Raw genomic sequence first — 14,993 nt, 5'->3', positions numbered from 1 at the left:
AGTACAGGTATTTACACTGTGAGAACAAAAGGCCTGTTATTAATAAGATATCTTCAGACTATCAACACACAGTCGGTGCATGATTAAAATAAAAAGATAATACGATTGTTGAACAAAAGAACAAGCGTCGGTTACCTAGTGGAAAAAAATCGAATAAAATGTCAAGATTAATTTTTCATGGGGAACCTGGGCGACAATCGTCTACAGTACATGATCATTTTTAGACTGAAATACATTATTCAATAAGGAGAGCGGATGACTTAAGATCCAGAGTTTATTCTTTATATTTTACTACAATAAAAAAAGAACCCTTTGATGAATAAAACAATGACAGAGAAAAAAAAGTTGGAGGCGTTTTTTTGGGAAGAGTCTTTTTGAATGGATTCAAATCCCATTTGGGAACAGTATGTGCCCTTGCACTCAAACTATCTAATGGATCTTTGAGTAAAAATGTATCAGTATTCATATAAAAATCAAGTCGTTTGTGAAGGAAATACTATGTAATGAAATATACTGCACATATCTAATACTATGCGTTAACAATGTTCCCCATTTCCTAATATTCCTAAAACATACAGTACAGAATTGTATACATATATACAGTCAAAGAACAGAATATACAATGTGCAGTGTATTATACAACCCTACAATATAAATTTTTTTTATATAGTATGTCACTAGAAAATAACATTTAATGCAATAACAGAGTAGTTACAGTACATTCCATTGGAGGAGAAGACATTCCTTGTCAACCAATATTAATCATATCATTCAATATTGAATTTGACGAAAGCCAAACATGTTATAGAATTTGATACTATAATCAATTTGGTATAGCATAGGTAACGGTGTAGAAATGTTCTGGACAGGCCTGAGAACAGTTATAGATGACTGTGTTAGTGTGTTCCCCATATGACGCACATGTCCATCAGTAGACCCGGGGTCCCTGTTGTATCGTAGGACAACTTGCTTCCTGACGTTTCTCAGTTTTTCTCTTTATGTCTCTCTTTCACGCTCACTCAGTCTTTCTGTCTCCATGTCACTCTGTTTTTTCATTCTAATCATCTTCCATTCCAGATGAATGTCTCCCTTTCTCTCTCTGTAGCACTTTTCTCTAGCCTCTCTTTACATTTTCCATCGCTTTCTGTCTCTGAGCTTCTCTATCGCTCCGTCAGCTCTTCTCCTCGTTGGCGCTACGGCCTGTCTTACTCAGCACAGAGTTGAGTTCGTTGAGGAGGTTGGAGGGCATCAGACCCCCCTCTCCCCCCAGAACGGGTCTCCTGTTGGGGTTCTTGACGCCGCCCTGAGGGGCCTGGGGCTCTGGGCGTGAAGAGGGACAGCGCTGGGGCTGGATCACCCCCGCGGAACCCTTTCTCTGACCAGTCTCGGGAAACACGAGTCGGTCCTTCTGCTTCAAGCATTTAGCCACGATGGCTGTTTTGTGCTGGAGACTGCTACATTCTTCGCTATTGCTTGTTTTCTCCTCTCCAATGGGAGGTGTGCTGTTGTTTAGGGACAGCTTTCTGTCTGACGGCTACGGGAGGGAGAGGTAGAGGAAAGGGTTAATCTCTTGAATATAATTAAAGTTATCTACTGTCTCATGATATGATGAGCTCTTGCCTCTAAGAGTTCAGCTTCCACACTATTACTAGAGCTAAAGGAGGGCTGATCAACAACCAAGAAGCAGTGTGTTGGCTTGATTCACTTCTTGACTAAATGATGTGTAGGACTGAATTCGTGGTGGGGAGATGATATGGAGACGTACATTTTTGCAGTTTTTTTGTTTAGTGTTCTGCGGACTCTGCTGGACTGCTGACATGCTTTTATGAACTGCAGGTCTTCCGTGATCTCTGTTCTTTGACCAGAGGTCTCCTCCATGCTGAAGACATAGACAATCATTAGTCAATACACTGTTCTATGTCTATAGTGATAAACTTCTTATACATATTTTCAAAAATGGTTGCAGAAACTATGACATTTATTCTGACAATACACATTCAAGGGCATTCTTCATTCAGTATGAGTCCACTTGGAGACGTTGGAGAAAGCACAACAGTTTCTCAATTATTTGTTTTATCTACACGTTCTAAAACTCCTCTAACTCCTCATGATCTGATCTGACGGAGAATAATGGCTTTATCAACAATATCAAGTAGCATTGCTGCCGTTGTCTCTCTGGAACTTTCTCTGAGTATGTTTTTAAAGGCAGCGATACTGAGCCACCAGTTACGGTGGAGAGAGTGGAGAGTCGTAGGGTGATGACCTGGTGTTCCTGACAAAAAAAGCCTGACCGCGCTTGCTCGTACTAAACTTTAACGACTTGTCCACATCCTGGTCACAGGCTGACCTGTGTACCCCTTTCACTGTTTTCACCTCCTCATTTAATCTGTGCTGTATTTCTCCACCACTCCCGCAAACTAAAAAAAAAACTAGACTTCCTGTGCCAGTTGCTATGGAAACACTTTCCGAAAGCCAAATGCCTGCTAAAAGGTAAGAGGAAAGAAAGCGAGAATAAGTATTCTCTCTCACTCTCCCTCTCTTCTCTCTTTCTGTTCTTCTCACAAGTCCTGTGGAAGCTGCCAATCCCGATACTTAGCGGCTTTGAGAGAAGTCTAATACGTTTAGCTTGCTATACTCCGCTATAGATTTAGTTGTTAGGGACTCGGAGAGCTGAGAGCAGAGAAAGGTCACTGTTGCTCACACTGACCTGGCCTTCCAGTTTAGATCAATCTTCGCTTTTACTGACAGACCTAAAGTAAGCACAGATGATGGTGGTAGAGAGTAGGTCACAATGAGATGACAAGGCACAAATAGGGCAACGGCAAACTCGGATTTCTCTTTGTGTAGCTATGAGATGCACTGTGTTTCACAACCTTTTCAGAATAGTAAGGATGAGTGCTGAGTTTAAACTCTGGTCTGGGATCCGAGGTTAGGACTTTGGTTTAGGATTAGAGAATACATTGGCAGTTGATACTGAAATTGAATTTGCAACATTTAAAAAGCTATATTTTCTCATAGTAACAAAATAGTCTAGCTTTTGTTTCTGTCTTTTAGTTAAAAAACTAAAATGAGACTGAAAATAACCCTCCCAACCCCTCTCTGAAGAGAATACTGAGAGAGAGAGAGAGAGAGAGAGAGAGAGAGAGAGAGAGAGAGAGAGAGAGAGAGAGAGAGAGAGAGAGAGAGAGAGAGAGAGAGAGAGAGAGAGAGAGAGAGAGAGAGAGAGAGAGAGAGAGAGAGAGAGAGAGAGAGAGAGAGAGAGAGAGAGAGAGAGAGAGAAAGAGAGAGAGAGAGAGAGAGAGAGAGAGAGAGAGAGAGAGAGAGAGAGAGAGAGAGAGAGAGAGAGACCTAGAGAGAGAGAGAGAGAGAGATACCCCCACCCCGAGCGGGTCAGACCAGACCTCTTCATTAAATAACCCCACAGAGCAACCCCAAGCAGAAAGTCAACTTCCCAGCACAGAGTACTACTCCCTCATTGAAATGAAGGATAAATTCACCCAGCTGGAGGTAAGGCAGGTGGAGCTGGAACAGCAGGTGAACACACTCCAGTCAGCACAGACCCAGACAACAGTCCAGCACAACAACACCCCCTTAACTAGACCTGGAGAGCTGCAGGTAGAGAGAGACATGTCTGCACTCTGGACTGTGGTGAGACAACATCAACAGGATAACTTTTTCCAAAACACAGAGTGTCTAAACTCTGGTGTCCAAACACCCAGCGCGCCCTAGACCTTCTGTCTGAGGACCAACTAGGATCACCCAGCCACATAATAATACACACAGGCACAAACGACCTGAGAACACAGCAGGAAAGGGTGGCCACAGCACTCAAGGGAGTGATAGAAAAAGCTTCTTCTACTTTCCCCAACGCACAAGTGGTTATCTCAACCCTGTTACCACGAAAATACTTCCACCCTGCTACCATACAGCGGGTAAACGCAAGTATTTCCCGTGACTGTGCATCAAAACCAAATGTCTACCTGGCCTACCACTCCACCCTGGATGTGAACAGCCTTTTTGACCAGGTCCACCTATACAAGGCAGCAGTGCCCACCTTCGCCCGGACCCTAAAGGATATCGCCCTCAACCGCAGACCCAACACCTCACACAGGAGCAACAGATCAACAGACACCCCGCCCAGACCAGCGAGACACTCCCCCAGACCTACAGGACCCCACCCAGGACCTACACATAGAGGACCCCTGCAGAGAGGACCAACATCCAGACCACAGCACCATCAGCCACATCTACACCCTCACCCCCACCAATTAACTCCCCCCCAAGTCAACCATGCCCACACCCCATTTAGGCCCCCTCAGATCAGACCTATGCTCCTCTTACCCACCCCAAGCCCCCCACTCCCACAAAGAGGGCCTCAACATGAAAGTCACACATACGCCCAGGCCGTGAGCAGGCAAACAGGCCCAACACCCACTCTTACACTAGCCCAAGCCAATGGCATGTACCAGATGCTCAGCAGGCTCTGCTCACAATTACTGGCCTGAGGCCAAACCACACAACCAACAACATTAGACACTTTATGGAACACAAAGCCTTCACTATTTCATCCTGGAATATCCAAGGCCTGAGGTCATCTGCCTTTGGCCTAAAGAGCAGGAATCTGGACTTCACCAAAGAAATCGGAAATACAGACATTGTCATCCTACAAGAAACATGGTATAGAGGAGATGGACCCACTGGTTGCCCTCTAGGTTACAGAGAGCTGGTAGTCCCATCCACCAAACTACCAGGTGTGAAACAGGGAAGGGACTCAGGGGGTATGCTAATTTGGTATAGAGCAGACCTAACTCACTCTATTAAATTAATCAAAACAGGAACATTTTAGATTTGGTTAGAAATTCAAAAGGAAATTATCTCAACAGAGAAAAATGTCCTCCTGTGTGCTACCTAAGACAGCTTCTCCATCCTGGAGGGGGAAATCAATCATTTCTAGACCCAGGGACATGTACTAGTCTGTGGCGACCTAAATGCCAGAACTGGACAAGAACCTGACACCCTCAGCACACAGGGGGACAAACACCTACCTGGAGGTGACAGCATTCCCTCCACCATATGCCCCCCTTGGCACAACTACGACAACATAACCAACAAAAACAGGTCACGACTCCTGCAGCTCTGTCGCACACTGGGTATGTACATAGTCAATGGTAGGCTTCGAGGGGACTCCTATGGTAGGTACACCTATAGCTCATCTCTTGGCAGTAGTACTGTAGACTACTTTATCACTGACCTCAACCCAGAGTCTCTCAGAGCGTTCACAATCAGCCCACTGACACCCCTATTAGACCACAGCAAAATCACAGTCTACTTGAACAGAGTAATATTCAATCATGAGGCATCAAAGCCAAAGGAACTGAATAATATTAAGAAATGCTATAGATGGAAGGAAAGTAGTGTTGAAACCTACCAAAAAACAATTAGGCAACAACACATTCAATCCATTCTAGACAACTTCCTGGACAAAACGTTCCACTGTAATAGTGAAGGTGTAAACTTGGCAGTAGAAAACCTAAACAGTATATTTTACCTCTCAGCTTCCCTATCAAATCTAAAAATCTCTAACAGAAAACCAAAGAAAAGTAACAACAGTGATAAATGGTTTGATGAAGAATGCAAAAACCTAAGAAAGAAATTGAGAAACCTATCCAACCAAAAACATACAGACCCAGAAAACCTGAGCCTACGCCTTCACTATGGTGAATCACTAAAACAATACAGAAATACACCACGGAAATTAGAAGGAACATCATGTCAGAAATCAGCTCAATGTAATTGAATAATCCATAGACTCTAACCACTTCTGGGAAAATTGGAAAACACTAAACAAACAACAACACGAAGAGCTATCTATCCAAAACGGAGATGTATGGGTAAACCACTTCTCCAATCTTTTTGGCCCTATAACAGAGAACAAACAGCATGAAAAAATATACATGATCAAAAGCAAATCTTAGAATCAACTATTAAAGACTACCAGAACCCACAGGATTCTCCAATTACATTGAATGAACTACAGGACAAGATACAAACCCTCCAACCCAAAAAGGCCTGTGGTGTTGATGGTATCCTCAATGAAATGATAAAATATACAGACCACAAATTCACACTTAAACTCTTTAACATCATCCTTAGCTCTGGCATCTTCCCCAATATTTGGAACCAAGGACTGATCACCCCAATCCACAAAAGTGGAGACAAATTTGACCCCAATAACTACCGTGGGATATGCATCAACAGCAACCTTGGGAAAATCTTCTGCATTATCATTAACAGCAGACTAGTTCATTTCCTCAGTGAAAACAATGTACTGAGCAAATGTCAAATTGGCTTTTTACCAAATTACCGTACTGACAGACCACGTATTCACCCCTGCACACCCTAATTGACAAACAAACAAACCAAAACAAAGGCAAAGTCTTCTCATGCTTTGTTGGTTTAAAAAAAGCTTTTGACTCAATTTGGCATGAGGGTCTGCTATACAAATTGATGGAAAGTGGGGTTGGGGGAAAAACATACAACATTATAAAATCCATGTACACAAACAACAAGTGTGCGGTTAAAATTGGCAAAAAACACACACATTTCTTTCCTCAGGGCCGTGGGGTGAGACAGGGATGCAGTTTAAGCCCCACCCTCTTCAACATATATATCAACGAATTGGTGAGGACACTAGAACAGTCTGCAGCACCCGGCCTCACCTTACTAGAATCTGAAGTCAAATGTCTACTGTTTGCTGATGATCTGGTGATTCTGTCAACAACCAAGGAGGGCCTACAGCAGCACCTAGATCTTCTGCACAGATTCTGTCAGACCTGGGCCCTGACAGTAAATCTCAGTAAGACAAAAATAATGGTGTTCTAAAAAAGGTCCAGTTGCCAGGACCACAAATACAAATTCCATCTAGACACCGTTGCCCTAGAGCACACAAAAAACTATACATACCTCGGCCTAAACATCAGCGCCACAGGTAACTTCCACAAAGCTGTGAACGTTCTGAGAGACAAGGCAAGAAGGGCCTTCTATGCCATCAAAAGGAACATAACATTTGACATACCAATTAGGATCTGGCTAAAAATACTTGAATTAGTTATAGAACCCATTGCCCTTTATGGTTGTGAGGTCTGGGTTCCGCTCACCAACTAAGAATTCACAAAATGGGACAAACACCAAATTGAGACTCTGCATGCAGAATTCTGCAAAAACATCCTCCGTGTACAACGTAAAACACCAAATAATGCATGCAGAGCAGAATTAGGCCAATACCCGCTAATTATCAAAATCCAGAAAAGAGCCGTTAAATTCTATAACCACTTAAAAGGAAGCGATTCCCAAACCTTCCATAACAAAGCTATCACCTACAGAGAGATGAACTTGGAGAAGAGTCCCCTAAGTAAACTGGTCCTGGGGCTCTGTTCACAAACACAATCAGACCCCACAGAGCCCCAGGACAACAACAACAACACAATTAGACCCAAACAAATCATGAGAAAACAAAAAGAGAATTACTTGACACATTGGAAAGAACAAACAAAAAAAACAGAGCAAACTAGAATGCTATTTGGCCCTAAACAGAGAGAACACAGTGGCAGAATACCTGACCACTGTGACTGACCCAAACTTAAGGAAAGCTTTGACTATGTACAGACTCAGTGAGCATAGCCTTGCTATTGAGAAAGGCCCCCATAGGCAGACCTGGCTCTCAAGAGAAGACAGGCTATGTGCACACTGCCCACAAAATGAGGTTGAAACTGAGCTGCACTTCCTAACCTCCTGCCAAATGTATGACCATATTAGAGACACATATTTCCCTCAGATTACAGCGATCCACAAAGAATTCGAAAACATACCCAATTTTGATAAACTCCCTTATCTACTGGGTGAAAAACCACAGTGTGCCATCACATCTGCAAGATTTGTGACATGTTGCCACAAGAAAAGGGCAACCAGTGAAGAACAAACACCATTGTAAATACAACCCATATTTATGTTTATTGATTTTCCCATTTGTACTTTAACTATTTGCACATTGTTACAACACTGTAAATAGACATAATATGACATTTGAAATGTCTTTATTCTTTTGGAACTTCTGAGTGTAATGTTTACTGTTAATATTTATTGTTTATTTCACTTTTGTTTACTATCTACTTCACTTGCTTTGGCAATGTTAACATACGTTTCCCATGCCAATAAAGCCCTTAAATTGAATTGAATTGAATTGAGAGAGAGAAAGAGAGAGAGAGAGAGAGAGAGAGAGACCCAGAGAGAGAGAGAGAGAGAGAGAGAGAGAGAGAGAGAGAGAGAGAGAGAGAGAGAGAGAGAGAGAGAGAGAAAGAGAGAGAGAGAGAGAGACCCAGAGAGGGAGAGAGAGAGAAAGAGAGAGACCCAGAGAGGGAGAGAGAGAGAGACCCAGAGAGGGAACAATTGAACGAGAAAAAGGAGAGTGATATTCTGCTCATCTGAAATATCTGTAGCTTCTCTCCTCTTTGCATTATTTATGGCAGCTGTGTGCTGTCAGCCACTGACATAAACAACACTTAACTATATGCTGTAGATGTAGGGACTGTAGTGTTCTGCTCACCACCAATGTAATTGTTACAATCTCCCTGACCTTATTCCAGCGACGGAGAATTTTGCACATAATGTGATTCATGTTATCGCTGAGTGACCTCGAAAACTTCACCGCACTTCCCCTTATTTATGTATTGTATTTCGGGGGAACAATGATTTGGGAGAGTAAATATGATTTATCATATCTCACTTGTTTAAAGATGCAGTTTTTTCCTGAGTGTTAATCAAACTATTTTTCATGGGAATGAGGATGGTGAAAGGAGAGGACAACAAACTATTCTCAATATGTATCATTGTCTTCCGTTTCCATACACTTGGTGGAAAGAGACCATACATTGAAACAACATCCGTGCATCAAACTCTTACAGTACGTGCATCATGAGTGGGGGCAGGTAGCTCTGTGGTTAAGAGCGTTGTGCCAGTAACCGAGAGGTCGCTGGTTCTAATCCCCGAGCCGACTAGGTGAAAAATCTGTCAATGTGCCCTTGAGCAAGGCACTTAACCCTAATTGCTCCTGTAAATCGCTCTGGATAAGAGCGTCTGCTAAATGACTAAAAATGTAAATGAGTGATCATTCTATGTCAGAAGTGTTTTCCTTATAGCATTTCATCAAGCTGATTCGTCAATACTTTAAAATCTATATAACACAGTGAAACATTGACCATGTTGAACACACCCTTTATTGACTAAGAAGTTTCCCAACCCTTCTAATCATAGTGAATGTACCTTCATTGTGATGATGTCAGTCACCCAGTCTATTTGAGACTCCTTCCCCTCGCAGCAGAAATGCCTGTGGGTCAGAAAAATAGTATATATAAAAGTTACCCCTAACCACTGACCTAGGGTCAGATTTACTATACTGCCTAATGGTTAAAGATAGCATATGAGGTAAAGATCTGATCCTGAATCTGTGGTTAAGAGATACATACAACACAATACAAGATGGATGTCTTTGCTCAATGTCCATTGTGGACCATCTGTAAATGACCTTTGCCCTCAATACCCCAACACTGGTGTGGGGCTGAGGGAAAATGATGGCTTCATTTTTAACACAGAAAAACATCAAATGTATCTAATCTGGTGAATAAATAAACTTCTTATTTTGTTTTGTCAAACTCTGATGGAAATGAAGCAGAGGAAGGTATTGAATTATTGAATTTGAAAACCAGTGAAAAGCACTCACCATTGCTGTTTATCTGTGTAGACGGTGAAACCCCAGCTATTAAAGGAAAGGGAGAAGATGGTTTAAACTTCGTGTTCTTGCAAACCTGTGACCCATACTCTGATGAAAAGTTGTTGTGGATTCTCACACGTGAATTCAAAAGAAAACAAGAAGTTGCAAACCCCTGAACTCGGATGACCAGGAAATATCTCAGGGCAAGAGTTCAGTTGGGCTTCTGTCTACTTTCATCAAGATATTAAATCATCGTCCTTTCAACTGCAGCGGTGACAAACACAACGTTCAGGATAATTGTTTTGCCTATTAGACACCTCAGTATGCACTAGGAGTCAAGGTGTACACACACACACACACAGGTCTGTGGCCACACGGTTAGTTCAGTGATGAGTATAGCTGATTAATCAATGATCCTATTCTAGAGCCCCCCTTGGGAAGGAGGAATAGATGGAACAGGGGAGAAGAGGGAGGATATGAATAGGTTAGGTAGCCTGTAGTCTGTAGTCTGTAGCCTGTAGTCTGTAGCCTGTAGTCTGTAGCCTGTAGTCTGTAGCCTGTAGCCTGTAGTCTGTAGCCTGTAGCCTGTAGCCTGTAGCCTGTAGCCTGTAGTTTGTAGCCTGTAGCCTGTAGCCTGTAGCCTGTCTAAAGCCCTGCTAGCTAACCCAGCCCGTCTAACCTTCTCCAAGCCCTTTCTCAGGTCGGCACGTTCTTAATGATGTCTTAGCCTCTCTCTGTCTCTTTGACTGCCTCCATTCCTCCCACAGTCTCTCTCTCTTTCTCTCTCTGTCTGTTTGACTGCCTCCATTCCTCTCAGTCTCAGTCTCAGTCTCAGTCTCTCTCTCTCTCTCTCTCTCTCTCTCTCTCTCTCTCTCTCTCTCTCTCTCTCTCTCTCTCTCTCTCTCTCTCTCTCTCTCTCCTGACACAATCTTTCCTCACACCACCACTCTATTTCTCCTTCATCTCGTTTCTCCCTTTCTCCTTCCCCTCCTGAAATCCAATCACATCGTAGACTCATTTTTTCACTAATTCCGACGCTCAAAAAATTATGAGAAATGTTAATTGAGTAACATGATTAGCTTGTGCCTTTTTCCCCCTCCTTCAGCCCACAAAAGATACAGCTGGCTTGACATGAGTCATAAATTACAATAATACAAGATTAGGAAAATAAAATAAAGTGCCAGCAATATTTCTCCATTTGGAGGAAGCGGGCCAATAATTGCTATTTGTTAAAGCAGAATTTTTACTGAACAAAAATATAAATGCAACATGCAACAATTTCAAAGATTTTACTGAGTTACATTTCATATAAGGAAATCAGTCAATTGAAATACATTAGTTAGGCCCTAGTCTATGGATTTCAGATGACTGGGCAGGGGTGCAGCCACTTGGCAGCCAGGCCCACCCACTGGGGAGCCAGGCCCACCCACTGGGCAGCCAGGCCCACCCACTGGGGAGCCAGGCCCACCCACTGGGGAGCCAGGCTCAGCCAATCAGAATGAGTTTTTCCCCACAAAAGGTATTTATTACTCCTCACTGTACCTGGGTAATGATCAGGCCGCTTAATCAGCTTCTTGATATGTCACACCTGTCAGGTGGATGGATTATCTTGGCAAAGGAGGAAATGCTCACTAACAGGGAATGTAAACAAATCTGCGCGAAACAAATTGAGAGAAATAAGCTCTTTGTGCGTATGGAACATTTCTGGGATTTTTACATGTGGCGTATATATTTTTGTTCAGTAATACATTTAATCAATGGTGTTATTGTGAGGGAGTTAGATGAGTGGTTTGGATAGCCATGGCGTTGAGGCACTCGGAACAAAAAGAGAAGACATTACATATTTTATGGACGAGGAACTCACACCATGAGACAAAATAACACAGTAAAGAAGACCAGTACTAATAATGATGAATCTATCTTAATAACACTTTTAGAAATATTATTTACACTTTCAGGCCTGTAAAACCCAATTTTTTGCCTCTCTGTGTAATTACATGAGTTGATTCTGTGTGCTGTTTGATAAGATACGATATATGTGATAAGTCTCAGTGATATTTACCTGGTGGGTGGTTTGAGCTTCCTCTTCAGGCCTAGATAACACTTGACTAACTTCAGTGGGACCTCTCTCTCTGGCTTAGTGCTCTAGGACAAACAGGAAGTCAGTCAGACAGGGGAAGTAAGCAGTCTCAACCAATCCAAATAGCAAGAGCATTTTTTGCAAAAGGTCTCCCTGTAGCTCAGTTGGTAGAGCACGGCGCTTGCAACGCCAGGGTTGTGGGTTCGATTCCCACGGGGGGGCCAGTATGAAAATGTCTGCACTCACTAACTGTAAGTCGCTCTGGATAAGAGCGTCTGCTAAATGACTAAAATGTAAAATGTCTCAAAAAGACAGGTAGTCTTCTGTAGTGGTCCTCTGTAGCTCAATTGGTAGAGCTTGTAACGCCAGGGTAGTGGGTTCGATCCCCGGGACCACCCCATACGTAAAAATGTATGCACACATTCGATAACAGCGTCTGCTAAATGACATATTATATTATATTATTATAGTCCAAACATATGCCTTCCAAAAACTATCACTACCAGAGAATAATTGGATGGGGGAAAATATCGATACAGTTACATGTCGCAATATTATTTTTGTAGCGATATTTGACTTCAAGTATAGATAATAAATAAATAAAAAACATTTTGCTGTTGTAAGCATCGTTAGCTAGCGCTAGTCAGCTGTACCAGCACCAAACATCCTGTATTTTTCAACCTAAAGCTTGTTCTCCATCATCTTTTTAAATAGTGAGCCACTTTTATTTCCCTGACTGATCAAAACTCATTTGTGACTCGTTTCAGGAAACTAGGCGTATGTCACACGTTACTACTTCACAGGAGCGGCATTTGAACGTAAACACTTTTTTAAAAATCAAAATGCGTATTGGGGCAGAAATGCCTTCTGGAACATGTGAACTTTCATGTGCCTTAATAACAAACTTGTATTCCATCCATAAATACGAATAAAATGGTGAAATTACGAGCCTAGTTGGTTTAGCCAAGGAAAAAGACAGGAACCATGATTGGCTGAGCTGGACATCACATTTACATTTTAGTCATTTAGCAGACGCTCTTATCCAGAGCGACTTACAGGAGCAATTAGGGTTAAGTGCCTTGCTCAAGGGCACATCGACAGATTCTTCACCTGGTTGGCTCGGGGATTAGAACCAGCGACCTTTCGGCTACTGGCACAACGCTCTTAACCATTAAGCTACCTGCCGGGAGATGAGTTTGGATTGGTCTGCCTCGTAGCAGGGGCCTCCTGTAGCTCAGTTGGTAGAGCATGGCGCTTGCAACGCCAGGGTTGTGGGATCGATTCCCACGGGGGGGCAGTATGAAAAAATTTATGCACTCACTAAAACTGTAAGTTGCTCTGGATAAGAGCGTCTGCTAAATGACTAAAATGTAAAATGTAAATGTACAGTGGGGAAAAAAAGTATTTAGTCAGCCACCAATTGTGCAAGTTCTCCCACTTAAAAAGATGAGAGAGGCCTGTAATTTTCATCATAGGTACACGTCAACTATGACAGACAAAATAAGAAGAAAAAATCCAGAAAATCACATTGTAGGATTTTTAATGAATTTATTTGCAAATTGTGGTGGAAAATAAGTATTTGGTCAATAACAAAAGTTTCTCAATACTTTGTTATATACCCTTTGTTGGCAATGACACAGGTCAAACGTTTTCTGTAAGTTTTCACACACTGTTGCTGGTATTTTTGCCCATTCCTCCATGCAGATCTCCTCTAGAGCAGTGATGTTTTGGGGCTGTCGCTGGGCAACATGGACTTTCAACTCCCTCCAAAGATTTTCTATGGGGTTGAGATCTGGAGACTGGCTAGGCCACTCCAGGACCTTGAAATGCTTCTTACGAAGCCACTCCTTCATTGCCCGGGCGGTGTGTTTGTGATCATTGTCATGCTGAGAGACCCAGCCACGTTTCATCTTCAATGCCCTTGCTGATGGAAGGAGGTTTTCACTCAAAATCTCACGATACATGGCCCCATTCATTCTTTCCTTTACACGGATCAGTCGTCCTGGTCCCTTTGCAGAAAAACAGCCCCAAAGCATGATGTTTCCACCCCCATGCTTCACAGTAGGTATGGTGTTCTTTGGATGCAACTCAGCATTCTTTGTCCTCCAAACACGACGAGTTGAGTTTTTACCAAAAAGTTATATTTTGGTTTCATCTGACCATATGACGTTCTCCCAATCCTCTTCTGGATCATCCAAATGCACTCTAGCAAACTTCAGACGGGCCTGGACATGTACTGGCTTAAGCAGGGGGACACGTCTGGCACTGCAGGATTTGAGTCCCTGGCGGCGTATTGTGTTAATGATGGTAGGCTTTGTTACTTTGGTCCCAGCTCTCTGCAGGTCATTCACTAGGTCCCCCCGTGTGGTTCTGGGATTTTTGCTCACCGTTCTTGTGATCATTTTGACCCCACAGGGTGAGATCTTGCGTGGAGCCCCAGATCGAGGGAGATTATCAGTGGTCTTGTATGTCTTCCATTTCCTAATAATTGCTCCCACAGTTGATTTCTTCAAACCAAGCTGCTTACCTATTGCAGATTCAGTCTTCCCAGCCTGGTGCAGGTCTACAATTTTGTTTCTGGTGTCCTTTGACAGCTCTTTGGTCTTGGCCATAGTGGAGTTTGGAGTGTGACTGTTTGAGGTTGTGGACAGGTGTCTTTTATACTTATAACAAGTTCAAACAGGTGCCATTAATACAGGTAACGAGTGGAGGACAGAGGAGCCTCTTAAAGAAGAAGTTACAGGTCTGTGAGAGCCAGAAATCTTGCTTGTTTGTAGGTGACCAAATACTTATTTTCCACCATAATTTGCAAATAAAATCATTAAAAATACTACAATGTGATTTTTTTTTTTTCAATTTGTCTGTCATAGTTGACGTGTACCTATGATGTAAATTACAGGCCTCTCTCATCTTTTTAAGTGGGAGAACTTGCACAATTGGTGGCTGACTAAATACTTTTTTCCCCACTGTAGCATGCTTCTGTCTATAACGTGAGCTGTTCAGTATGTGTTGACAGTCCTTTCTACTGCGCTGTTTTTGAAAGATATAACAATAGCCATTGAGAACTACAAACGTTTTGCTACTTTTCTCAACAACTTTGATGCCCTGAATTTAGCAGGCGCTATCAACTGATCAGTTGGAAAAAGT

General features: G+C 42.6%; 1 protein-coding gene across 2 annotated transcripts in view; it reads right to left on the bottom strand.

Moving 5' to 3' along the window:
* Positions 1-256: 256 nt before the first annotated feature.
* The window catches only part of arap2 (ArfGAP with RhoGAP domain, ankyrin repeat and PH domain 2), a 185,281-nt gene continuing 170,544 nt past the window's right edge, over positions 257-14,993 (bottom strand). Inside the window, exons 29-33 of one of the 2 annotated variants that reach the window (XM_045221712.1) lie at positions 11,829-11,911; positions 9,776-9,811; positions 9,319-9,382; positions 1,766-1,879; positions 257-1,534 (exon numbers count right to left, since the gene is read on the bottom strand). In XM_045221712.1, coding sequence (XP_045077647.1) covers positions 1,172-1,534; positions 1,766-1,879; positions 9,319-9,382; positions 9,776-9,811; positions 11,829-11,911 — 660 coding nt within the window. In that variant the 3' untranslated portion in view covers positions 257-1,171. Of the gene's footprint in view, positions 1,535-1,765; positions 1,880-9,318; positions 9,383-9,775; positions 9,812-11,828; positions 11,912-14,993 lie in introns of those variants that run through there. The other variant, XR_006661293.1, reaches the window with a different exon arrangement.

Source organism: Coregonus clupeaformis, chromosome 8 (assembly GCF_020615455.1).
Source record: "Coregonus clupeaformis isolate EN_2021a chromosome 8, ASM2061545v1, whole genome shotgun sequence".
NCBI classification, from domain to species: Eukaryota; Metazoa; Chordata; class Actinopteri; order Salmoniformes; family Salmonidae; genus Coregonus; species Coregonus clupeaformis.
Note: the sequence above shows the minus strand (reverse complement) of the source record. Positions and strands in the feature narration are given on the sequence as shown.